This window comes from Perca flavescens, chromosome 17 (assembly GCF_004354835.1).
Source record: "Perca flavescens isolate YP-PL-M2 chromosome 17, PFLA_1.0, whole genome shotgun sequence".
NCBI lineage: Eukaryota > Metazoa > Chordata > Actinopteri > Perciformes > Percidae > Perca > Perca flavescens.
Window position 1 is genome coordinate 16,827,967 of NC_041347.1, and position 24,338 is coordinate 16,852,304.

General features: G+C 40.4%; 3 protein-coding genes across 7 annotated transcripts in view; 2 read left to right on the forward strand and 1 right to left on the reverse strand.

The window, feature by feature from the left end:
• The first annotated feature begins 126 nt into the window (after positions 1-126).
• Positions 127-9,068, forward strand: vstm4a (V-set and transmembrane domain containing 4a). 2 transcript variants are annotated; one of them, XM_028602822.1, is made up of 8 exons: positions 127-169; positions 2,187-2,639; positions 5,565-5,618; positions 5,730-5,837; positions 5,967-6,000; positions 6,128-6,279; positions 7,653-7,720; positions 8,474-9,068. In XM_028602822.1, exons 2-8 carry the CDS (start codon positions 2,234-2,236, stop codon positions 8,624-8,626), a joined length of 975 nt encoding a protein of 324 aa, XP_028458623.1. In that variant the 5' UTR covers positions 127-169; positions 2,187-2,233; the 3' UTR covers positions 8,627-9,068. The 2 variants fall into 2 exon arrangements, with proteins under 2 accessions (XP_028458623.1, XP_028458622.1); XM_028602821.1 differs by lacking the exon at positions 127-169 and adding an exon at positions 685-937.
• Positions 9,069-10,695: 1,627 nt separating this feature from the next.
• wdfy4 (WDFY family member 4) overlaps positions 10,696-24,338 on the reverse strand; it is a 43,701-nt gene continuing 30,058 nt past the window's right edge. For all 4 annotated transcript variants that reach the window (XM_028602913.1, XM_028602914.1, XM_028602915.1 and 1 more), the window contains 15 exons: positions 21,196-21,238; positions 20,885-21,004; positions 20,680-20,803; positions 20,486-20,595; positions 18,755-18,905; positions 17,919-18,010; positions 16,507-16,716; positions 16,298-16,418; positions 14,778-14,935; positions 13,272-13,430; positions 12,988-13,167; positions 12,560-12,742; positions 12,074-12,161; positions 11,271-11,400; positions 10,696-11,060 (listed from right to left, as the gene is read on the reverse strand). In XM_028602913.1, the coding sequence (XP_028458714.1) occupies positions 10,997-11,060; positions 11,271-11,400; positions 12,074-12,161; positions 12,560-12,742; positions 12,988-13,167; positions 13,272-13,430; positions 14,778-14,935; positions 16,298-16,418; positions 16,507-16,716; positions 17,919-18,010; positions 18,755-18,905; positions 20,486-20,595; positions 20,680-20,803; positions 20,885-21,004; positions 21,196-21,238 (1,933 nt within the window). In that variant the 3' untranslated portion in view covers positions 10,696-10,996. The remainder of the gene's footprint in view (positions 11,061-11,270; positions 11,401-12,073; positions 12,162-12,559; positions 12,743-12,987; positions 13,168-13,271; positions 13,431-14,777; positions 14,936-16,297; positions 16,419-16,506; positions 16,717-17,918; positions 18,011-18,754; positions 18,906-20,485; positions 20,596-20,679; positions 20,804-20,884; positions 21,005-21,195; positions 21,239-24,338) is intronic.
• lrrc18a (leucine rich repeat containing 18a) lies at positions 21,373-24,296 on the forward strand (the record flags this gene model as incomplete). Its single annotated transcript, XM_028604121.1, has 4 exons — positions 21,373-21,398; positions 22,113-22,271; positions 22,376-22,498; positions 23,603-24,296. A coding segment is annotated over exon 4 (690 nt), but the record flags the coding sequence as incomplete, so codon positions are not given.

The window sequence follows — 24,338 nt, forward strand, 5'->3', positions numbered from 1 at the left end:
GTTGTGTAATTTCATTTGGCTTTGGCAGAGCTCAAAGCGCCAGCAGAAGCCCTGCCTCAGCAGTTCAGCCTGCCCAATAAAGCAGCAGGCTTCATACCACTGGGACAGTCTGACAACCACAGGCAGAGACAAGCCCATGCCACTCTGACCAGCAGCCAGACAGGGAGAGGTTCCTGCACACACACACACACACACACACACACACACACACACACACACACACACACACACACACACACACACACACACACACACATCCACATAAATGCATTAACACATGCATGCATACACACACACACACACACACACACACACACACACAAATACATGAACACATGCATGCAGACGCACACAAAGCTCACATAAATGAAAATTGCTCTTTGTAAACTTTATTGTGAGATGTCAGTTGAGGAGGATTACCACTATGTACACACAATGCATGCATGTTCAGTGCTTTACTGTATATGCTTCTCCAAATGACACACAATATGAAAGGCGCATGCACACACACAAACCACGAGACTTGACCATCGCTTTAGAGTTCTGGGGTTTTGGGCTTTTGTCCAAGACTCCTCACAGGAACACAGGAAATGACATTTCCTACGTTTTGCAGGACACCGAGAGAGAGAGAGAGAGAGAGAGAGAGAGAGAGAGAGAGAGAGAGAGAGAGAGCGAGAGAGAGAGTGTACTGGGAGAGTGAGTGGGAGTTTCTAAGTGGAAACAGAGAATTTTCTGTTTCATATTACACAGAAAAGAGGAGAAAGAGGAGAAGAGTTAATGGTGGGTAAGGGCTCTGGTGGCTTGTCCAGTCAGGCTCTGTTTTGAATGTAGCTGGTTGTGTAAGTGCTGTGCAGTTTTCTGGGTTTATGGATTCACTGACTGTGGAAAATGTACTTCTCTATAGTGGTCCTTGTCCTGACTAAGGCTCTGGTCACAGGTAAGTTCACCTTGTTTACAGCAATAACCAGTAAGAAAGTGAGTAAGCTGGCAAGAAAGAAAGAGAATGTGTCTAAACTAGTATTTAGTACTTGATCTATCATCGAAGAAACACCATTGTGAACCATACATTTTGAGTTTATTATGGAGCATGAAAAACATGTCAAACATACAAAAAAACACACCTCTCAATAGTCATCGTCTACAACAACCAAAACTTGCAAATGCTTTAATTATTACGACATTGCAAACTGGGCAATTTGGGCAAATATGGTTTTGTTTAAAATCAAACCAGTTGTGGAGTTAAGCGAGTTCGTTCCCTGTGATCAGAGAAAACCTCAGTATAATTTGCATTCTATAAACTGCCATAAAGTGGACTTACAACTCATATTTCCTGCCCTATAATCTTTTGGTTATGCTCAGTTTTGTGTTTGGTTTGAGTCCCTGTCGCTGCTTTTGTTGTCAAATTAAATAGTGTAGGACAGACCCAGAGGGAGATTCCCCAACTAACACAGCAACAAAATAAAAAATAAAAACAGTAAGGCAGCCCAGATGGTCCCTGTTATCTTGTTGTGTTTCTCTTGGCCTGTTTCGGGCGGTACCGTACTGAAGATGAATGTTTCCCACCTGTAGATTCTCTTTGCCTGTCTGATCATACATATTGTGTTCAAACTCCAGACCTGACCCAGCTGGCAGCACAATAAAAGTACCTTCAGGGAAGTAAAATAGGTGCACACAAAGTATGTTTTAGTTTTCTGGTTCTCAGTCCTCTTGCACTTTCTAGCTGTGACAGACCAAATTCCCATCCAGTGATGGAATGACATATATAAGTAGAACCAAAGATGGTGTGGAATCCAAGCAGCCACTGTGGGTGTTCGTATAACGTGCTTTGTCTAAATGCTACAATCATGTTTAATTGGCAGGAAATCAAAGATCTTGCCAAAATTAACTCAGATTTTTCCCATGTGGGGTTCATTAGCAATTACCAATTTAACTAGCAGGGAGGGGTCACACAAGCTACCAGATCACAGTATTCAGAGTGTCCTTATGTTTGGAAAGGCATACATTTTATGATTTGGCTTGATTTTATTCGTCAAAAAACATGTATAACATACAGAATAAATATTAACAATACATAATACAATAAGCACACAAAAAAGGAACACATTCAATAGAGTATAAGATATGTGTATGCAAAACAGAAAATAACAAAAAATAACTGCTTGAATGCTTGTGTCTTTTGTCAACAGAGGTCTGTCATGGCCTGAATGTGACAGTGACCCCTGGGCCTGTTGTCATGGTAACAGAGAAAGACAATGTGACGCTCTCTTGCCTGGTATCTCAGAGGAAGAGGAGCGGCAGCGTCCTCATCCTACGCTGGTTCCTTTCTCCTCTTGCTGCTCCCACTCTCGTGCCTCCTCCCTCCTCTCCATCCCGCTCTCCTCCTGCAATCGAGCCCTCTCAGGTTCTGATTGTGAAGATGGGCATAAAGAAAATTAAGCTGTACGGGAACTACACCCGTCGTTTCCCCCAGCTAAAGTTTCGTCTGTATGAAGAAACGGAGGGAGAGTTGTACCGGTTACGGATTCTCAATGTGACAGGGACGGACCAGGGTTTCTATACCTGCAAAGTTCAGGAGATTCGCAAACACAGAAACACATGGAGGGCATTGTCCAATGGTACCAGCACCACACAGCTGACAGGTAATAAAGGTGTAGCCTACTTTAACACACTCTGCTCTCCATATCATATGTGTCTGTCTAGCGCCAGACACTTATTGCACTATTTCTAGCAGAATAGGACAGGATAGGTCAGATTGCATTAAACGACACAGTAAAAGTGTGAAATGTGTTGTACACCATTTGGCCTTTGACAAAAAAATATGAAGAAAGTCATTTCTACTTTTTTTATATAGCTTTGCGCAACTCTGGTCACTGACAAAAGATGATCAAATGCAAATGGGCCTCCGGTGAAAAGGTTTTCCATGGAATATTTCTTTCCAAGGAATTCCCTTATAGCCGCACAGCTGAGGCATGCTGTCCATGTTATCTGGCAATGGAAATTACCAAATGAAGGAGGAGCAACTTTTTTTTATTAAAGGACAAAGGCCAAATAGAAATGTGTAGCATATATTTTCTGACTCGAGCTGCGCTTTGCTGTAAGTAGTGTGTGTTTGAGTGTGACCCCAATCCTCTGGCATTTCCATCTCAAAACAATGAGCTCACACAGCCAAACCACACTCAACAATATCACTCTGTGTGTCGACGGAGTGTGAGGAGTAAAAGTGTTGCTGAGCTGGCTACGTTCAAAAACTCTATAACACATGATGTCAGCATTCTGGGTTTACTTTTATGCACGCCTCAAGAGAAAATGTACTGGAGAATATACGTGCAGTGGAACTTATTTAGTCTGTGCCAATGTGTGATAAACATCTTGAACTAATCAGGTTAAGAACTAATTTAAATCTGATGCAGTAATAAATATGTCTTTATACAGTACGATCCTTCATCTGATTTAACTGGATTGATCAACAAGGAAGCCGTCTGTCACTGTGGGATGCAATTGATAAAAGGGGTTCAATAGAGATGTAAGATGCTGCTATACTGTGCTATAAGCGTGGCTACACCTGACGCAGTTGAACGGTTTACCTTTCACTAGTTAAATGCCAGAAAAGCTTAGAGGTTAGAGTTGGACAAAGCCATCTGACAACGCCCTGCCCTATATTCAGGGAAATGTCGCACTAAGGAAGCCACACAACCTCAGGCATCTCCGACATGCATTGACCACAGATCCAGAAACCCAAGAGCTGACATTATAAGTGTAAACAAAGAGAAAGTAACTAAGTTGTAACTATTATCCAGGTAACCCCTCCGTCTGCAGATCTCAGAGCAAAGGCCACACCCCATTGAGATAATTAGTCTAGTCTTATTCAAAAGATTTTGCACGAAGACAAGATGCTTGTCATCTCCCACATCTCTAAATCCCCCACTTCAGACATAATGGTTGAGTGATTTCTGGTGCTTTTCTAAACTGGAAAAATTAGCAGTCAATCTGTACTACAATTTTACACACTTCTGTCTGACTTCAGGTTTCAAACCCTGCCAGTTTCAGTGGATGGTTCATTTGTCTGAATCCTGCCTTCACAGCTGGACCGATGGGAGGAAAGCAGATGAGCCGAAATATATACCTGATAGTTTTCTGCTGTTTTTTGTTTTTTTTGCATAAACTTGAGCTTGTGTAGACACATCTGTAGAGAGTGTGTTCTTTAACAGCTCCCAACCAACAGCCAACCTGTTAACCTGGGGCTGGTGCACAGATTAGATTTGGGGTTTAGCATGTGGTTAACCACAGTGTAAAGGTCAGATATGTGGTTTACTTACATTAACTGTTAACTGCTGAAATTGTCAAGAGATGCCTGTTAAATGTAGCCTGTCACCTCATCAGTTGAGTTAGACTACATTTTGTCTACTTTACAATTCTGTAATTACTTGTCATCTTGTGGTACACAGTGGTTGGACAAAAAAAAAACAAGAACACCATACGACTGAATGCAGTCCAATCAAACAACATGATTATAGCATTTAATTAGCTAGTCTCAACACAAAAAAATTACATTTAAAATGTAGAAAAAAAAACAGCATATTACAGGGCTCTTGTATTATACTACATTGTTATAAAGCCTCCATTTTATGTCTATCTGCTGATTAGATTTTTTTACGTTCCTCATTATTTTTTCAAAAATATTTTTAAAGTCTTGTTTCTTGGACTGATGCATATTTTAGAAGGAAAAATGAGGAGCGTAAAAAAAAATCTAATCAGCAGATTATATAACATAACAGAAGTGTTGAGATTCTAAAGTGTATCTTCTCCTGCCTTTACTGCCTGTAAAACTGATCACTGAAACATCTCATACAATTTCTCACGTTTGCTCACAACAACCATTGTGTTGCTGCCTGACATTAATTACCATGATATTCAGACTGAACGGCAGAGACCAAATTTGACAATTTTTCTGCCAGTCCAGCGGTCTGGAAAAAGGCTAGAAGCCAATTAGAGTTAATATCTGATCATTTCTTATTAATATGTTTATCAACCTGTGTTTAAAAGACATATTAAAAACTCATTACGGGGAGCAGAGACTAAGTAATTTATGTGCAAAGCCTCTGTAGTGTTCACTCTCCTCAACCTCTTGCTAAATACCCCTGACCTATATACAACCCATCATTCATTGACACACACTGACAACAACTTCCTTATTGGTTCCCTTTTCACATTAATAAGCACACAAAGAAAATTGCAACATTAAACGATTGTGAAGTGACCAACAAAAGGAAGTGGTGATGCAGAGCAACGGGGAACCACCAAAAACACTGTCCAAGAACAGCAATACAACCAGGCCTCTGTGTGTGTGTGTGTGTGTGTGTGTGTGTTGTGGGTTTGGCTGATGCCGCAGCAGAATCTCCCTTCATGAGAGCAGTTTTGATATTTCTGGAAACCACTGAGGCTGTCTGCTGTGTTGGGCCAGTGCCCTCAGACAACAGCAATTTACAAAGATACTTTGTCTCAACACAGTGTTCTACTCTCAACAAACTATTTTTTCTGACTTTTTAAACAATTTCTTTCTTCAGTACACTTCACTCTCGAGGATGGTAGCAGTAAAGGACTGTGGCGTTTATTTGCAGGTACGGTTTTCATATCTAGTCCTTCTTCTATTTCACGTCATCATACACAATTCTTACTTTGACAATGCCACTGTTCTGATGTCTTTCTGTTTCTGTCTGTCTGTTTTGTAGATGTGTATCTGTGCGCTGTGCTGATTTGCTCTCTGGGCCTGCTGTCCATTTTCCTGTTCTCTGTGGTTCTCACCTGCCAGTACTTTCACAGAAGACACAGGCTCAAAGGTAAAAAACATAATTTGTTTTACTACAGTAACCCCACATTTATACCTTTATGTTGCAGTTTTCCTGTTCAAAACAATAACTGGATGCCTTTGCTGATGAGTCACCAGGATTTTTCTACTTTCTCCACAGCCAGTTACCTTCTGGTCAAGTGTCCAGAAAGCAGGTACAGTTTATTTTTTTAAACTAGTGCTGAAACAATTTATTGATTAATTGCTCAGTCAATTTACAGAAAATTAATCAGGCACACTTTTAATAATCACATTTTAAAGTATTGCTTCTGTTCCATGCAGCTCAGGAGAGACTGTAACCAGCTTCAGCAGTTCCTCCAGTTCCTCCCCAAAAGCCCAAAGGAAAGACACAAGACCGAAAACTGACAGAAGAATAACAGTAACACCACCTAAACTACCCAAGGAGCCACCACCATACATACCACACCACAAAGGTAAAGTGACATTGTGAGGGCAGGATGGAACCTTTGGGGAAAATTAAAGTGTTCATAGTATTTTCAAGTTCACAATTGTATTCAGAGGTTGTACCAGAATAGGTTTACATGGTTTCATTTTCAGAAAACACCATATTTTTTTTGTACTGCACATTGCTGCAGCTCCTCTTTTCACCCTGTGTGTTGAGCTCTCTGTTTTAGCTACAGAGTGAGGCATATCACTTCTGTTCCATCTTTGTTGGGAGTCGCACATGCGCAGTACCTAGGTAAGGACTACTAGCTAGTCAGAAGCAGAGTATGAGGGCGTGCCACGCTAGCAGCTAGGTGAGCATTATAACGTGTGTTACAAAGTGACGCACATTCGTCACAGAAGTAAAGGCTGGACTACAATAGAGCTGTTTGGAGCAGTTTGTGAACAGTGTTTTCTGTCGGAGATGGTAAGTGGCTTTGGGGTGGACAAAAAGGGAAACGCCAAAGCGCATTATATGAGCACTTTAAATTCTTCAGTGGTTTTCAACCTTTATGGCTTGTGCCCTTTGAAAAAAAAAAAACTAAGTGTACTTGTGACCCCATGTCACAGGTTATGGCCTCAGTGTGGACATGAGTTATGAGCAGTTTAACCAAAGAGTATTTTTCCTACTCAGAAAGTTTCATTTAAATGGTTTATATCAGCCTGGAGAGGTAAAAGTAGCCAGTATTTCACAAAAATTTGAAAACTCTTGAAGAAAAAAAAACAACAACTAAACTAATTGGGATTCTGATTACTGCATTAGGATGTAAATACATCTCACGCAGTGAACTTTGTTCCGATTTGAACCACCAAGATCCAATGTTTTCACAGTAAAATTTTTTGGGGAGACTGAGTGGCTTAGTTGTTAATAGCGTCCCCTCACAGAATGGTTCAATTCCTCAGTCTTTCTGTGTGCAGTTTAAGTTTCCTCTCAAATTCCAAACACACTGCAGGCATTAGAGTAACAGGAGGGCTGAGAGAGGCTCCAGCCCCAAGAAAAGTGAGTAAAGAAAACAACAGTAAATGAAGGTATCCAGCAATTACAAAAGCAGAAAATTATACATCTAGCATGATGTATAATTAATTATATTTTCTTGACAAAAACAACTTAGATTATAGAGGACTAACAGAAAACAGCAGAGAATTAAACTTTATACTGCATTTTGGTAAAATCCTGCTGAGTGTATTGTCTGAGGTACAATCAACACTGATGCTGACAATGACAGTATACAGCTCTTATTTTGGTTTTAAACTACACATTGACTAGGTTTAGAAGTGGTTGTAAAGGACCACAGGCATATTTGTGAGTTAATTCCTCTTGGCTATTCTTTTTGAGTCAATTAAGGTTGTCTCGGTTTTTCAGTGCCCATTGCTGCAAAGAGACCTCAGAAGCCCAGAAGGTTAAAGACTCAGCTCAGGAGTTCTGCCACTGTGAGTTCTTACCCGTCATACAAACACCAATGTCCACTTCCTCCATAAAATCAATTATAAAGAATATGCACTTAATATATCTGTTAAAATATATGTATTAACATTTTGAAAAGATGTTTTTCTCATGCACAGAGTTATTGTTATTGAGGTACATGCAAGAGGGAATTTGTCTCACGACTGCATGATTGTCTACAGGAGTTTATTGCCGTCTCTTCATTCAGTTATGAGTTTGATAATTCTATTTAGCTTTATTGCTTCTCAAACACAATTATTTATTTAGAGTGCTTCATTGGTTTTATATCTACAATAAAAATGTCAAACAAGTATATAAAGCAGAAAACTACTAAAACTAAGGATCATCAGTATTTCTACATTCTTGTGATTGTGAAGTGAAACGAAGCTCCGGAGATGTGAGCGTTTCTTTTGCATGAACATACTGATTGGATTAGTGCAACTAGGAGGATCTGACGATGTTGGATAGGACTTATTGTACAACATGTTTTTTGGGTAAACTGGATGTTCCAAGAGGTCCTGTAAACACATACTTTCTGCAGCTGAAAAGCACTAAGGAGATGTTTATCATGGGAAAGTGGAAGAAACTACTGTTTGCTGAAAGATTAAATGCATACACTTCCTATATACATCTTTTTTTTTCTTGAAATGTCTACGCTCACTATATATATTTCCCTTTTTTGCCTTATCTCTGGGTTAAATTCCGTTAAGTTTATCTCACTCATTCCCTCCCTCCTCCAGCCTCGAATACCACAGGAGGATAGTCTGACATATGCAGAACTGGAGCTGGTCCGGCCGAGGCCCGAGCCCCCAGTCTCCTCCAACCCTGACCCCACTCCCTCCAGCCCGGACACGGTGTATGCTCAGATCCTCTTCCAGGAAAAACAGCTGTAAACACAGCAGCTCTGGACAGATGGATGTCATGGTACCTCCCAGTGAGGCCAACTGAACTGAGTGGCAACCAAAGGACTATATTTATGAACTATCAGTATGGCATTTAGCATTCGTTTTTTTGGCTGTAAGTACGCTACAGTACAACTGTTGGTAAATGAGGGTTTTGTGTTTCCTCGGCGCAGTTCCATTCCAGCACAGCAGTTTCTGGGTCTTATAATTCTGTTGTTTTGTTTGTTGGCATCGCTGGCATGTGAGCCAGATGTTTATAGAACGCTCTTACTGTTAACTATTCTGTATAAACTCAGGAGACTGTGTGGAAAGAAACCAGGCTCTCTTACTGCAGTATCATAAGGTACTGTACCACTTTTTAAATGCGTTTATAATTACAGAACTAATACACAAAATTAATAAATATATGCCTGGGTCTGATGATTCATTTAAATACTGTTTTAAATTATCTCTTCTAAGTGGATTGGATTGCACTTTGTCAGATTGATCTATAATTTGTCTGGGGGTCACAAGCAAAATCTGTTTCACACAACAAAAGATAAAACAATGCAATATTACAAACAGCTGCAGTGCATTCAGTGTTGCTGCAGGTGGATTTTGCAACAGCAAATATGAATCCTGGAAGCAGCACGCATTATGCTCAAGTACCCAAGAAAGGTGAAGGGTGTAGGCCATTTTGTGAAGGTCAGTGTGTGAAAAATGGTTATGAAGATATAGGTGCATGAAGAAAGAGAATGATGCACATCCACATCCTTCTCTCTGTGAGTGGGAGAGATGGAGAGAGAGACCATCATCCCCCACAGCTCAGACTCACTGACTAGGATGAACCCGCTAATGACTACATTTATTCAAATTAGACTAATTGTAATCATGGTTAATAATTAGCTTTACAGTGCATTATAATTGGGTTAGACTACAAGATGGTTCTGCCTAGGTGCAATAATTTATTTGATTTAATTATTCTGAGGAACCCAATGGTTTGACATTTCATATCATAAAACCAGCGGTGTAGAGAGAATTGAGATGGCCGTTAGCTTTAGAGAAGGTCATTGCTCGCTCTCTGGGAAAATTATGAGGACTATTTTCCACTCTATTAAGCTACTCCACTTAGCACAATTAGCCACACACACAAAAGGTTAAAGAGAGAGACCTCTTCCTTTATGATAGAGAGGAGTGGTGCATGTGCATTAGAGAGCAAGCAAGAAAGGCAGACACAGAAATAGAGCAAGCATCCACACTCTAGACAATCTATTATCATTTAAAACGCTAACTTATTTATTGCAATATCAGTGCATTGATATGTCAGTATTGTACTTTTCCACTGAAAGATTAAGATCAATGTTTAAAAAAGGGTTATACTGTCTCTCTTCAAATGGGTCAGATTTACCCAGGAGTATGATGCTGAGGCCCTACAGTGATTAAACAGAGATTGAACAGTCTGATTTGTCCTTGGTTAACCATAAAAACACACAGACACACACACACACACACACACAATACATTACATTACAAAGCAGATTGAAAACACATTGTGGACAACAACAAAAAGATCAGTAAACTATTCACAACTAACTAAAACATCCAGAATTGTTCAAACCACAAACATTTACCAAAGCAAAACACTACAACCCCCATAGCACAAAATGCTGACATGTGCATGCCATTCTTTTTATGATCATGGATGCTTGTTGTGCAGATCGTGAGAATTGAACTGCTCCAGCTCTACAAAACTATTAAAAAGCTGTTTCTCAGGGAACGTTGGCTGAGCAATGAGCATGCATGCTCTTGTTCATCATTCACACAATTCCTCTTGCTTTCAGCTTGAAGCTGACCAGTGGCCCCTTTTAAGCTTTACTGGAGCAGCAAGGGTTAATTTAAATGATTGCTTTGAAGTGAGTTAAATGCTTGTTTACCCCTTCATATTCCTCATGCAAATTCCCCCAGCAGTTCTGGAGATCTCCGGTTTCATCTTCATGATGATTCTCAGATGAAATAAAATAAAATCCTGGCCAACCTAGATTTCAGTCATTATCAAAATCACAGAGACTCATAGGAGACAATTTATGCAAATGGCTGTCAATAGTTAGTTTTATTCAAATTTGTTGAAATTCAGTATTTACAAAGAAAAATACAGAGTGAAATATCTATATAGGAGATAACCTATTTTATATTGTCTGAGACTTGAATGTTAGTTCTTCCTGAATGTACACACAGAACTGAACTGAAATACAGCAAGGTCTCAATGCTCAGCTGGTGTCAGATCTAAGACCTCAATGGATTTTCGTTGAGTCTCTTTGAGAGGATACATGCTGTGCAGTAATGGTGGCCTGAGGCATGCTTGTGTTCAAACCCTGCAACCTCTCACTCACAGGTCCAGGTGAAAACTCTGCCCCAGGCATCGCCTGCCAACAGAGTAGCATGGCTCCTACACAGAAGAGAAGATGCTTAAATAATTTGAAAATTGTTTCCAATCAGTGAGGTTATATACATGTATTCTGTTGTAAAGCAGGCAATAATACAATTTTGAAATATAATTCAAATTAAATATTTAAAAAAAAAAAGAAGAAAAAAAAGAAAGTTAAATGTTTGCCAATGTAAACTAAATCTGTGAGCAGGTGCATGATATTTACTGTACCTGGACATGGCCAGCGCTGTGATGGCCGGATTATTTTTGCTGCGGCGTTGCGACGTAGCAAGATTTCTGTTCAACTCTTGACATAACACCAGATGTCTTTCCCAGCCTTTAACCTGGCATGAGCTGCTCACTGTGGATACATCATAAGAATCCATCAACCCCCATTTATTACTAAAATCACAGGGCAGGTGCCCACCCTGTCTGTAACCCTGACCCAGCGGTCCCCACCAAAAAAATAAAAAGTGCATTAACACCGTGTTTATCTGCGGTCAGCAGGCCATTAAGAGGGAGAAAAATCCCTCAAATATAAATGCTTCAGTGTTACGTAAAGACTTGCCTCAATGTAATTTGCAAGGGAGAATACTCCTATGAGGTGACACGGGGCTGTAACCAACGTATGCCAAATTGGATCTGGGTATTATTGCTTTCTAAATTATACATGCACACACACGTCAGCAGAATTACTCATCAGTGTTTACTGCCTCTATGTTTAATAACTTTATAACAACATAATTCCTGCTAGCCCCTAATGCTAGTGAGGGATGGGGTAGGCATTATAAGCTCTCATCTGGAAACAACGCTGTCTAGCTCTGAGATGAGCGGTTAAAAATAATCATCTCACACTTAAGGATTTATCTAATTAGATAGCGAAGGGTTTCTTTTTGAAAACAAGAATCCTTTCCTTTTGTGCAGTTGCTTCTTAGTCAGTCTCACAGTTTTCTAATGTCAGCCATTCCCATCATCTGTGTTGTTAGAAATACAATACCTATATGCATATACCATCCTACTGCCAGTAACATTACCGTCTCTCTCTGTTCGGTCTTGCCCTGGGGACACAGGCTCTTCTGGAGGGCCAGGTAATTGTGTTCTGGTGTACTCTGTCTTCCATATCTGTATGAGAGACACATAACGAGTAGCTTAAATCTGACATAATTCAACATAATAACAAACACACTCACATAAGCACCAGCGTGCACGCACACACACCCATAACTCAAGGTAATAATAAAGTAATAACACCATTTGTGTGTGTGTGTTGTGCATGCGGCATGGGCACCCAATCCCAAGTGAAGCCCAATTTAGAGTTTGCAGCTTTGATTGCAGAGAGGCAGTATGTGCAGTCACACACACACAACCCTGACTGCCACATTTGAATACAGCATACTGAATAAAAACAAAGCAACCTCTCTCGCTGATCTATTAGTCCTAAAAAGAGCTGCCAGACAGTGACTGTAAAGACAGACATCCTGTCTCTGTCTCATTATTACACACATACAAAAAAAACTCACCCGTATGATGCCGTCTGCACAGCTAGTGACGATGACGTTCTTGGCATCCCACTCGTGTCGCTGAGTAAAGCTGACACACAGGATGTCTGCCAAAGGCCCGCAGGAAGTGTCGGTGCAGGTCAACAGCTGACCCTTCATGGTCCACAGGTAGAGCAGAGGTCCTGCACATGACGCAATCTCACCCTTGGACAGAGTAATATGGTGTTGACGCCCAAATGCGCAAAGATACACACAGAGATACACAGAAAAGCAAAACACACACAAAGAGAATATGCATGCTTTCAACAATGAGAATCCTTTCTTCCTCATGCTGTGAGCTGAATGAAGGGGATCAACATGACAAAGAAAGGAAGAAGGAGAGGAAAGAGAGAGATTTTCAGAGTTGTGTAGGAAGAGAATTACAAAGGAGATCAAGAAGGTGGACTTACGGTGAGTTCATTGATAGCCAGTGCAGAGATGCTGGTTGTGTGTCCCGCTAACTGGGTGACGTAGCTTAGCTCCTCCATATCCCACAGGATACAGGTGAGGTCACGGGAGCCACTTACTATCATGCTGTGGACCTCCGACACAGCCAGGCATGTCACAGAATCTGTGTGACCATATAACGGCTATGAAGAAAAATTGGGTCGGTGTTATATTGAGTGTGTAAGTGTGTGCAAATACATTTAGGATGTTACTGTTAAATTGCCAACAGACATGCAGACAAACTAACCTGTCTGAGTTTCATGTGAGTGAATTTGTCCTTGTTGACAGCTACATCCCACACACACACCACAGTGCTGGTTCCTGCAGTGACGATGGTTGTCGGGTTGGGACAGGCGGCGCACAACGTCTTCCCCCAGTCACACAAACTCTCACACACAGCAAAGGTCTAGAGATGGACAGACAATTATAACTTTATGTCTCTTCCCCCAGTCTCCCCTTCTATTGGATAGTTGCGTTCAACTGATTAATTTGCATAAAGATGGGCATCGGACAGCTTTTTGACACGCAGCATTTTTTCAAATGTAGCGTTGCCTTCCCGGGATGCTTTGTGGGCGCGTTAAAAGCCGCTTGACATCACCCATAGGAATGGACGGACAGACACACTTCCTTGGCTTAGATTTAGCTACGGTGGGAACTGCTAAAAATAACACTGACGTTAGCTACCTTGCCGTCCTCGCCACCCGACTAAACACACTTTATTGGCTTAGAATTACGGCAACAATCACTAAACACACTGCAAACTCATGGTCCTCTCTTCCCAATTTACAGCCCCCCTTTCTTGGCTTAAAATAACTCACCGTTCTCAGCTACAGCCGCTAAACAGGCTAAGATTACACGTTGTAAACAGCCGTGGCCCGCTTGCCTGGTCCTGCTGTAACGTTAGCAGTTAGGCGGCGTTAGCCAGGACCAGTCCGGATCACTTCACTGGCTGTCTCAATTGTTTTTGAGAGTAACCACCTCGGGTACTCTATAATTCAATTCCTTAATATCCGATGATGCCTTGGGATCATTTTTGGATTTATTACAATAAATATATTACATATTGGACCTTTAAGTATAGATGATGCAGTGAGTGAATTGATATTTTAGCAGTTTAGCATATTAAATATTTTCATAAGTTACATTTTCTTGATTTTAAATTATTTTTTCAAATGATCTTCACTTTAACCCTATCATATTGCTCCCCAAAGTATCTTGCAGCATTGTATATATGAACAGAAACCAAGACAATGCTGAGATAACAGATACAGTGTGCGGAGGGCAAGAGATTGCATTGCCAGGTATGGTAAATACACATAAGTATTTAAATAGCTGTCAAGAAATCAGCTGACACAGCTAAGACAGCAGTGTGTAGCACTATCAAGTAAGTGAAAGCTTGGCAGATCGCCTCACTGTTTTGATTGAGCATGACTAGCAATATAAGAGTCCGCTACTGAGCTGACTGTGTGTGGCTTGACCCACAATCCAGTGAGAAGCTTCATATCAGGTAGGTGATTAAATTGGGTAAAATTACGTTTCTTTAAATGTGCTAAAGACTGATACTGAGCACTATCTAATTGATAAAAGGGAGTACATTGTATATTATTAAAGTTTCATTAATGTAAAAAACTAATCTATTCTTTGTGGGCAGGCAATTGTTTCATTTCAATTTGATTCATGCAAGTGGGTAGAGAGATGGAAGGTTGTGAAATAATACAAACAATATCAAATTGATATAGGCTGACAAACATACCTTTTCTGTGACATAATTTCCAAAGACACAGCTGTTGTCAGGGAAGCCCCAGCTGAAGAAGCAGCCCAACAGAGGAGACAGGAGGAGACGGTTTCTCTCCAGGACTATAACCTCTTTTTCCAGACACAGTATCTGACCTACAGGGCCTCTCTGCAGCTCTGCAGAAAAGTTTACAGTGTTACTGAGAGTGGGGCCCCATAAGCAAGACGTTGTGGAAGAAAGCCAGGAGGGTGTTTAAAATAACAACAACGGTTAAACTATAAAAAAAAAGTGACCTCATTCTGCCTTTTGTGTACCTGAATGAACTTGCCTGGACAAATAAAGGTAATGGCTCTTCAAAAACATCACATTAAAGAGTTTGGTAGCTCAGTAAACTTGTAAAGAATTTCATTAAATTGCTAACTACAGAAACCTGGGCAATTAAAACAGCTATTCCCAGATAGTATCTGTCCTGGGGGGACACCTGCATCCTGAACAGCACAAGTTGTACAGTATGTGTGTGTGTGTGTGTGTGTGTGTGTGTGTGTGTGTGTGGGTGTGTGTGGGTGTGTGTGTGTGTGTGGGTGTGTGTGGGTGAGAGAGTGGCTGTAATTGACCTATTCATGCAGGAACAGGCAGAAATCACTACATACTATCACCAGTTTTGTTTTTTCTTGTAAATCCCCAGAAAGAAGTTGTGTCTGCATCAGTTTTAGCGTTCCTTTATTCATCTATCTGCTTATTGATCAGATCAGACACTCTAAGATTTAATATGAAATGTAATATGCAGGAATCTCTCCCTGAGCATTCGCAGATTCATCTCCTCTCCCTCAGTGGGCCTGTAGGGATCTTCAGATTATTAAGTAGGGCTCAGCGGAAGAGTCATCTCCATATTGTAGCTCTAAAAGATAGCTTCTTCTACCCTTCCATAGTGTAAATTAATCTATGGACATTCTCGCTCTGTTTCAATGATCCCCTTGAGACCTGAGCACATCCTATATATAATAATTGACATCAAATGGTGTGAAATAAAATAAAGCAGAAACAATACAAAAAAGCAACAAATGCAGATAACTATAACTGATTGAATTTAGTTTACTTTGCAGAAACTAGCTATGTTAGTTTAGTTGTTTGGAAATATATGTTGTTTATAAGGCTATGTTACGATTTGCTTTAATTTTATACCTTCATTTAAAGGAATAGACATTTGGGCTGAGAGTACGCTAAATATGAAGCTACAGTCAGCAGCCAATTAGCTTAACTTAGCATAGAGACTGGATGCAGGTTGAAACAGCTAGCCTGGCTCTGTCCACTGGTAAAAAAAAGCTCACTAATTAACAAATTACATCTCATTTGTTTAATGTGTACAAAATTAAAAATAGTTTCATATTTAGCACTCAGACATGAGAGTGGCATCTATCATTTCATAAAACATTTGGCAGCAAAGCAAAAAAGCTTATTTCCCAAAACGTCAAACAATTCCTTTAAGATTAAGATATCATATTTGTTGTCTGAGTTCCTCTTTTAATTTGTAGCTATACCTCTGAATGGCTGCACGGTGGTCTTTAGTTTATCCAGTTTGTAGAAAAATGGAGTTGGATGGGGTGGTGATGATCCATCTTTCTTAGTGCCACTACGAGGTGGATGTGGCTTGGTGAAGAGCTATGGGAAAGACACAGATGATTTACAAAGAACACTTACATGCAGGAAGAAATTTTTGCACTTCATCCACTTAGCTTTTTCTCTTTACCTGTTTGGGAACCTGGCCAAAATTGCTGACGTATCCCAAGATTGTGCTCTTGATGAGGGGATCCTTATCAGCCTGCCGGTCTCTCTTAGCATAGAAGTAAGGGTGGAACGTGTTAACACTTTCTACAGCGGCTGGGCCTTGTTGCCGGTACCCGAAAATCAGGTCGATCCACAGGTGGAGGTGGGCACTCACATAGTCACTTTCCAAGGCCTAAGGGAAACAGTGCAGGATATTGTGGTATCAACTACAGTAAGACCACCTAGTCAAGTAATATTACAAAACTACTATACATGCACTGCGCACTCTTAAAATACAGTGGTGTGCAGTGCATGTTATTACAGTGGGACCAAAACCATCAGTCAAACTGTTAATATGAGAGTTTAGAAACACATGAAACTTCTCCAAGAATGCACAACCAATCAAATTATTCAGGTACAGTATGATTTCTTCCAAAAGTCAATTTAGAAGTGTAGAACAGCAGGAAGCTTCACAGCTGTGTTATGAGCGTATCTTCATGTTTAAATTAAAGAATGATTTGGGTAGAATTAGCCAGAGATTGGTTTTGAAGAGTTAATAAGGTAAAGTGGGCATTATGACCAGCATGTGTATCCTTACACCCAATCTTAATAAACCCATCCAAGAATAAGAGAAAACTGAAGAAAAAAAACATAACAAGGATATATTGTCCTGAGTTAATTTGTCTATGGAAGAAAAAAACAATCTTCTAAAGTCACTAATTTTATGAGAATGGTGGGCAATATGAGTAGTTCAGTAGATTACAGAGTGATAACCATCATAGATGCCCCAGGAATGGAAAAAGGGAGGGTCACACTAAAGAAATCAGACCAACAGAGAGAAAAAGAACAGATATATACAATAACCCCACACAGGGAAAGAGAAGAAAGAGCAGAGAAAAGAGGGAACATATTCAACTTGCAGAAATAATGGCATTATGAATAAAATAGTGAGTATTGTGCCTGCCCTGAATAGTGTTAAAAAGTCTTGTTGTCCTTCATTGTCTGGCATCTAAAACTTCAGATACATGCCTTTTCATAGATTTTCTTGATAAGAAAAAACAGTCAGTGCTAAAAGAATTTAACTGAACCAAACTCAATGAGACAAGATGGCCTTTAGAGAATATAATGAATAAGATAGTGGCTGTTGTGAATAAGATCTGTCTCTTATACTGTGGTAGAAACAATGAAGACAAACAGACTGACTGCAACCAACACTATTACAGTGGATACTTGTTTTAGATACAAAAACAGTGCATCTTCTGTGTACATCAACCAGCTAATATTAAAAAACATTATTATGTCTCATGGGAAAGGTTCCTGTATGTAATAGGCCAGACTGGCCAATTGTAATGGACAAGCCTGGTGAGTTTGAGGGGGGCGGGGGGTGTCACTGACCTCTCGATGGATTCTAATAAACTCCTGGGGGTCACCTTTCGCCCATGGAGGCAGCTCCACGTCTCCCAGAGCGGTACCATCCTCCATACAGCCTACAGAGATATGGATAAACAGTACACACAGCATGCTGGGTCACATCTCTGTATGTCATCCTTGAAAAGGAGTTTAAATATGCCCTGTGGAGTTTTCTTCCCCACTGGTGGCACTATGGAGCAATGTCTTGATGAGTGTTCCCCATTTTTTTGTGCTTAACTAGCAAACGGACAAGGACACCAATGGATGTACATCCCTGCTAGTCGATGTAAGCAATTTCAAAATTGTCTTTCCAAATGATTTATGAGGAAGGAAATGTATTCTACATAATTGTAAGGATTCTAGAATAAATTCAATGTGTTTTGGTAATTTAAAAACCACTGAATGTAAACAGTTGTGTTTGTTTACAAGAAAACTCAACGGGGTACCTTTAAAGAATAAGCTGGTGACATTGTATATTTTTTATTGCCATCAAAGTCCATGGACAGACCAAATACCAAAAACTATTAAAAACATATCAATGAGCCACACTGTTGCACTGGGTGATGTGTTCCCTCATTACAATGAGCAACCGGTTTGATGATGTCTTCTAGAAACAAATGGACTTGGGACTGAAAGCCACAGATAGTGGAAGGGAAGTCCGAAAGTATTGAGAGATGGACTAACACATTGTTGGTTTGAGTGTTTTCATGGGATTTGCTGACAATAAGGAAAAAATAGAATAATGATAATCCTTTGAGCACATAACTAACAGAAGGAGTTTGCATAAGGTATATATCTTAGCAGGAAATTGTGTGACTGACCCAGCTGGATGTGGTTGGAGTTGAGCAGGAAGTCAGACAGGTAAAAGAACTCTGGGATCAGCTCTCGGACGTCCCCCGTGTTGTCTCTGGAGGCCGACTCCCACTCCTTCTTTACGCTGTGAAACATCCGCTCTGGGATATCAAACCCTCCCTGTGGGGAGAGAAGGCACAACACTGTCAGACCCCTCGCACACTGTTGAACCAAACTTTGCAAACAGGCATTATTAATAAAGTAGTCTGCTTGATTCAGTGTAGTGAACCATAGTTGATATTCCTCATTGTGTTCTGTAAGCAAGAAATATTTGCTACTATTTGAAGGAAGCTTTTCATCTTTCTGTAAAATTCCATAATCTATGATGGAAATCTCATGAGAGAGAATGTAATTTAGAGTAAAACAATTACCTCAATGAATGAAAATAGCATATATACTGATAAACTCGGTTAGATATGTAAATCCAGTTATGGATATTACTACACACCCGTTATGCGCTTCAGAAGACAAAAAGGCTCCATAATTCACCAGACTAACATCTTTATTGCTTTATTCTGACTATCAAATATGCATGCCTTTTCATTATAATCAATTGGATGCTGTATTGTAAATTGGTAACATCTGTGGGCATTTGCATTGGCTTCTTTAAGATGCTTTCTGTAATTATTTGCATATATATTGAAATCTCCCTATAATATGCTTTAATGCCAAAAACAGCATTGAAACAGAATCTGGAGTTCTGAAAATAGGTCATATTATAGTCAGATTATTAGCAAGTTTATGATTGAAAGTAAAAATGTACAAAGTGATGCATGTCAATGGTAATCTTTGCTGGCAGTGCCAGTGGGTTAGTGGGAACAGACCAATAAACTGAACTTTCTTTCATTTCTCCAGAAAAATCAAGACCACACCTGCAGTCGTCAGCAGGGATTCAATTCAGAATTTGTCCTACATCATACCGTTATACACAATATATTATACATTTAACAATTACTATAACGTGTTTGCATGTGTAGATTTGAATGCATGTATTCATGTGTGTGAGACTCCAATGTGCTAGATGAGCCTTGCATTCATGCCAAAAGGACATGGTTAGTGGAACTGAAAGTCTTGTGCTGTAGCTGTTAGACAGCAGCTTTAGATTGTATTTGATTCATCAACAGACCAGTTCAATTGCTAAAGGCAATGGATTCAGAAACGCTTCATCCTGTCTGTCATCATGCAGTTAACTTTTAACTATTCTAAGTTTTTATGATTGACCGCTCTTTTTTCTTTAAAGATGATTTTTTCGGGCTTTGTATGCAATTATTTTTTTTTTTATTAGCTAGTACAGATAGACAGGACAGGATGGTGCTAAAGAGAGGGCATGGTCAGATTCAAAGCCAGGCCGCTGCCAAGGACTCGCTGTACCAGGTGAGCTATAGGTCGCCCCATGATTGACCTTTCTGATAAAATGTTTGCTGTGATAAATTCACATTAGAAGGTGTAGTTGTTTAGTATTATACTTTTGCATGTGATGGATGTATTTAATGTCATGGCACAAAATAATCGTGTGCTCACAAAGAAAAGATGCTTCCATTTTCTATTCTATGGTATTCTGAACTAAAGAAGTCCATTTTTTTGTGTGAAAATGGGTCAGTACCAACATTTGGGCACTGATCTACCAAACTTTATCCAATACCAGCTTATTTATTTTAAGGGCATACAAATGCACCAACAATGAGTGTCCAAGGCCTCACCTGCAGTGCCTGGAAGGTGTGTGAAAACGGCTCCATCCGGACAAGGAAGGAGGCCACTATGATGGCTGAGGAGTAGTGGGTACAGTAGTGGCATTGTGTCGACACATTTTCTATGGAGTAAAAGTGTGTTGAATGAATAGTACAGTGAATAGCAAAAGAAAAAAAGAATGAAAAGTAAGGAGCTGAAGTCATACCTTCCCCTTCAATGTTCCCAACTTCTTCATATCTTTGGATGAACATCTGTCGTCTTTTCTCTGTCTGAGCTCCCATTGGCTTAGAGAGGTCACGGAAAGTTGCGGGATTTGACAGATCGAGCGTCTATCAAGGATAGAGATAAATCAAACACTTTCATTACCCCACCCCCCTCCAATATGAATGTGCCACTGTATGTGATCTAACCTCTGACTGGTAGTCAGCTAGGACCCACGGGAAGACTGGATACTGCATCAGGTCATTGTATGTTCTCCCAGCAATGGTGTTCAGATGCATCAAGTACTCAAAGTTACTTATTTCCCCTCTCTGGAGGACAGACAAGAGTAATATTAAGCAGATAACCACCTTACATAACACAGGTAAATAGTAACAACAGATACTACTATTAATGTCACATCTGTTCAACATTTTGGCAGTGTCTACTGATGTCAAAGGAGTAAGAAGTTAATCTGTAAGCATAAACAACTTTGACAAAAGGGCTGTGTTTGTTGTATTACCTGCCAATTACCAAGGGCTGCCTTTTCAACCACCGGTATCTTCCTAAAGCACAATAAAAACAAACCAACAAATACCTTGAATTAGCATCAGAAGCTAATCACTGAGCAATGCCTACCAACACAAAGTAATTCTGCTTGCTCTGTTGCCTAGCAACCCATGTTGAAATGTAACACAGCCAGAGTTCTGAAGCAGCAGAGTGGAGGTGAGTGAGTGAAACTGAAATTGTGTGTTCACAGCTGTAGGAGCAGTTATGTGCTTGAGGTGAGCTACACTTTGTAGCATAAATAGTGAGTAGAGATGTGCAGGGTGTAGCACGTTGCCATCTGTAGGTTGTGAGGAAATATACTTTATTTTACTTAAGTAGCACTGTAACTTGTCTGACTAGCCTCCATCTGCATAGTGAGCGATTTAAAAGAGGAAGTAATGTTTTTCTTTGAGCAGTAAGTTTTTAAATGACACGCAGATGTTAATAATTACAGGTTAAAACAAGGAACAACTGTCTTTCTTTCAAATTCATCTGGCAGAACAGTTCACTGATTTCCAAGAACAAATAATACGACTTCCTGCTTAGACAAGTTCAGCTAAAACAAATAGTTTCTCTTTAGTTGTTTTTTTTTCATTTAGTTAGCCTAACGCTAACGTGTTTGTTCAGAGAATGTTGTAAGGTGATCCTTTAATAGGCGTTCACTCAAATGGAAGTTTCTGCTTTACTGCAGAGTACAAAAACTGCTCAATCAAAATACCTTGTTTCCAATTAATCTACCAGAACGTGTTTGGCTAAACAGAACATCTATACTCAATGACAATGTTGCTGAACATTTCATTATGTATTTTACTCATGTAACACCTATCTTAACTTGTTTAATCTAAATTAACATTCAACTACTCCTGAAATCTCTTTTCCCTCTGTGGCCAGTAACATGGTAATAAAGTCCTGGCGCCAAGCACCCAGTTGCTAAGTAACGGTATTAAACAAGAGGAGCCTTGACTTTAGGTAAGCTAGAGAAATGTTATACAAAAGGGGCATTACTGATCTTTCCTCTTGACTTCGCCGCCACATAGAGAGGATTACCAGGTATTATAAGTATAACTTCTACATGCTGACCAAATTGGAAATGTAGTTTTAAAGTGTTTTATGTTTGGTTGCTGTGATATAACATTATGACTTTTTGGTACAAGGGTGAGAGGCGTCGGGTTGAATGGCCGGTTCACAGGAGCTAAAGCTGTTGGTGTGTTTCTAAAACTGAAGACAATCTCATTACTCGATTAACAAAAACTCAGAAAAAAAGAAGATAAAATATGGTGAGTAGATAACTTTGTTTATGTTGAAAATGCAGATACAAGGTTTAACAGTAGGAAACCAACTGAAAAAAAACAAATGGATTTAGAGAGTGAGGGGCTATTTGAAGTGTATCCAATAACTCCTCCCCTCGTCCAATAACTCCTGACCAAATTATTTTGTAAAACTACACTAAATCAATCATTGCATTTGGCCCAGTATGTGTTATCTAATTGCAGGCAATCATTTCATGCAATAGTTTTCTATAGGAGGTTATAATGGGAACAAGCACTAGTGGATAACCTCTCTCATCCTGAGGATGATGAATGAGGCGAGAGAGGGCCTTGGGGTGTAACACAGACAAAAACAGACACACACCTTGCTCTTTTAGACACGGAGGGGAGAAGCGCAAAGCCCTGATCACACTCCCAACACTACCCAACTATCATTTATCAAAGTCCTGATTTGACTCTTTGTGCATGCGCACATGTACTGTAGTACATCCATGTACACACACACACACACACACACACACACACACACACACACACACACACACACACACACACACACACACACACACACACACACACACACACACACACACACACACACACACACACACACACACACACACACGACAGGAGCCAAACTGCTCCATCAGTTGAATGGTGAGGAAGCATCAGCACTCATTTGTTTTTGCTGTATTACCCTGTGTCGCCTCTCTCCTATTGTTCCCCTGCATTAGCCTTAATTAGAGAGTCATGCTCTTAAATACCCCCATGGGCAACACTGGGTGAGCACGCACTAGTGCAGACATAACGCTGCAGACACACACACACGCACTCACAGAGACACAAGCACACACAGCTCAAGCTCTCATACCTCAGAGAGCATGCTTTCCTGACTGCCCTAGGCCATACATAAGCCCTTGTATCTGAATAAATCACATCAGCCTTACACACACATATTTACACGTAAACATACACACAACTCATTTATTTGCTATAGTACTGTGTGGTTGTGTAGATTAGATGAATTATTTGAAATCAGCCTCTTGGGGGCAAAAGTGAGACTGAGCTGAAATTTTAAACTGTCCTGCTCATTAATTCTCTGTGTTGTTGCAGTACCATGCCCAAAGGGAAGGGAGCCAAAGGGACAAAGCTGACCCTCAAGATAGCCAAAAAGGCAATACGGATGACCCCAGATGGACGGCGCAGACTCACCCTTAGCAACATGGGTATAACCATCTTCCCAAAGTGTCTCCTAAAACTCACCAACCTGGACGAGTTGGACCTCAGCCGAAACCTGATACAGAAACTCCCAGATAACATTGGGAACTTCTCGTCACTGAGATGGCTGGATCTACACAGCAACAAGCTGGAGTCTGTGCCCGAGTCCATCGGCAACCTGGTGGGACTGACCCACCTCAACCTCTCAAACAACCGCCTAATCTCAGCAGGTTTACCCTCCACATTGGGCTTGCTCAGCAGCCTGAAGACTCTCTATCTGGGGATGAACCAGCTGGACACCCTGCCTCCCACTATGATGGCTTTAGATAGTCTCCAAGAGTTAGGTCTGTTTGATAACCTCTTCATCAATCCACCAGAGTTTGTGAAAGTCCTATGCAACCTCACGAAGGTGAACATGAAACGGAATCCTCTATCGTATGTTCAGGGGGGTGGTGAGGGGAGGCAGAAGAAAAAATCTGAACCAGAGGAAAATGTGTACTTGGTCCATGAGAGCAGCCTGTGTAGGACATGCCTTAAGAGGTGTAAAGAGCAAAGGACAGGGGTTCCTAAAGGAGGAGGAGGAGGAGGAGGAGGAGGAGGAGGAGGAGGAGGAGGAGGAGGAGGAGGAGGA

What these genes read in the sequence shown, in the direction of transcription:
- vstm4a (XM_028602821.1), top strand. Translation starts at nt 889, where the DNA reads ATGTACTTCTCTATAGTGGTCCTTGTCCTGACTAAGGCTCTGGTCACA. An exon ending in GACTAAGGCTCTGGTCACAG is followed by an intron (nt 938 to 2,186) that starts GTAAGTTCACCT and finishes TTTTGTCAACAG; the next exon opens with AGGTCTGTCATGGCCTGAAT. An exon ending in ATACATACCACACCACAAAG is followed by an intron (nt 6,280 to 7,652) that starts GTAAAGTGACAT and finishes TCGGTTTTTCAG; the next exon opens with TGCCCATTGCTGCAAAGAGA.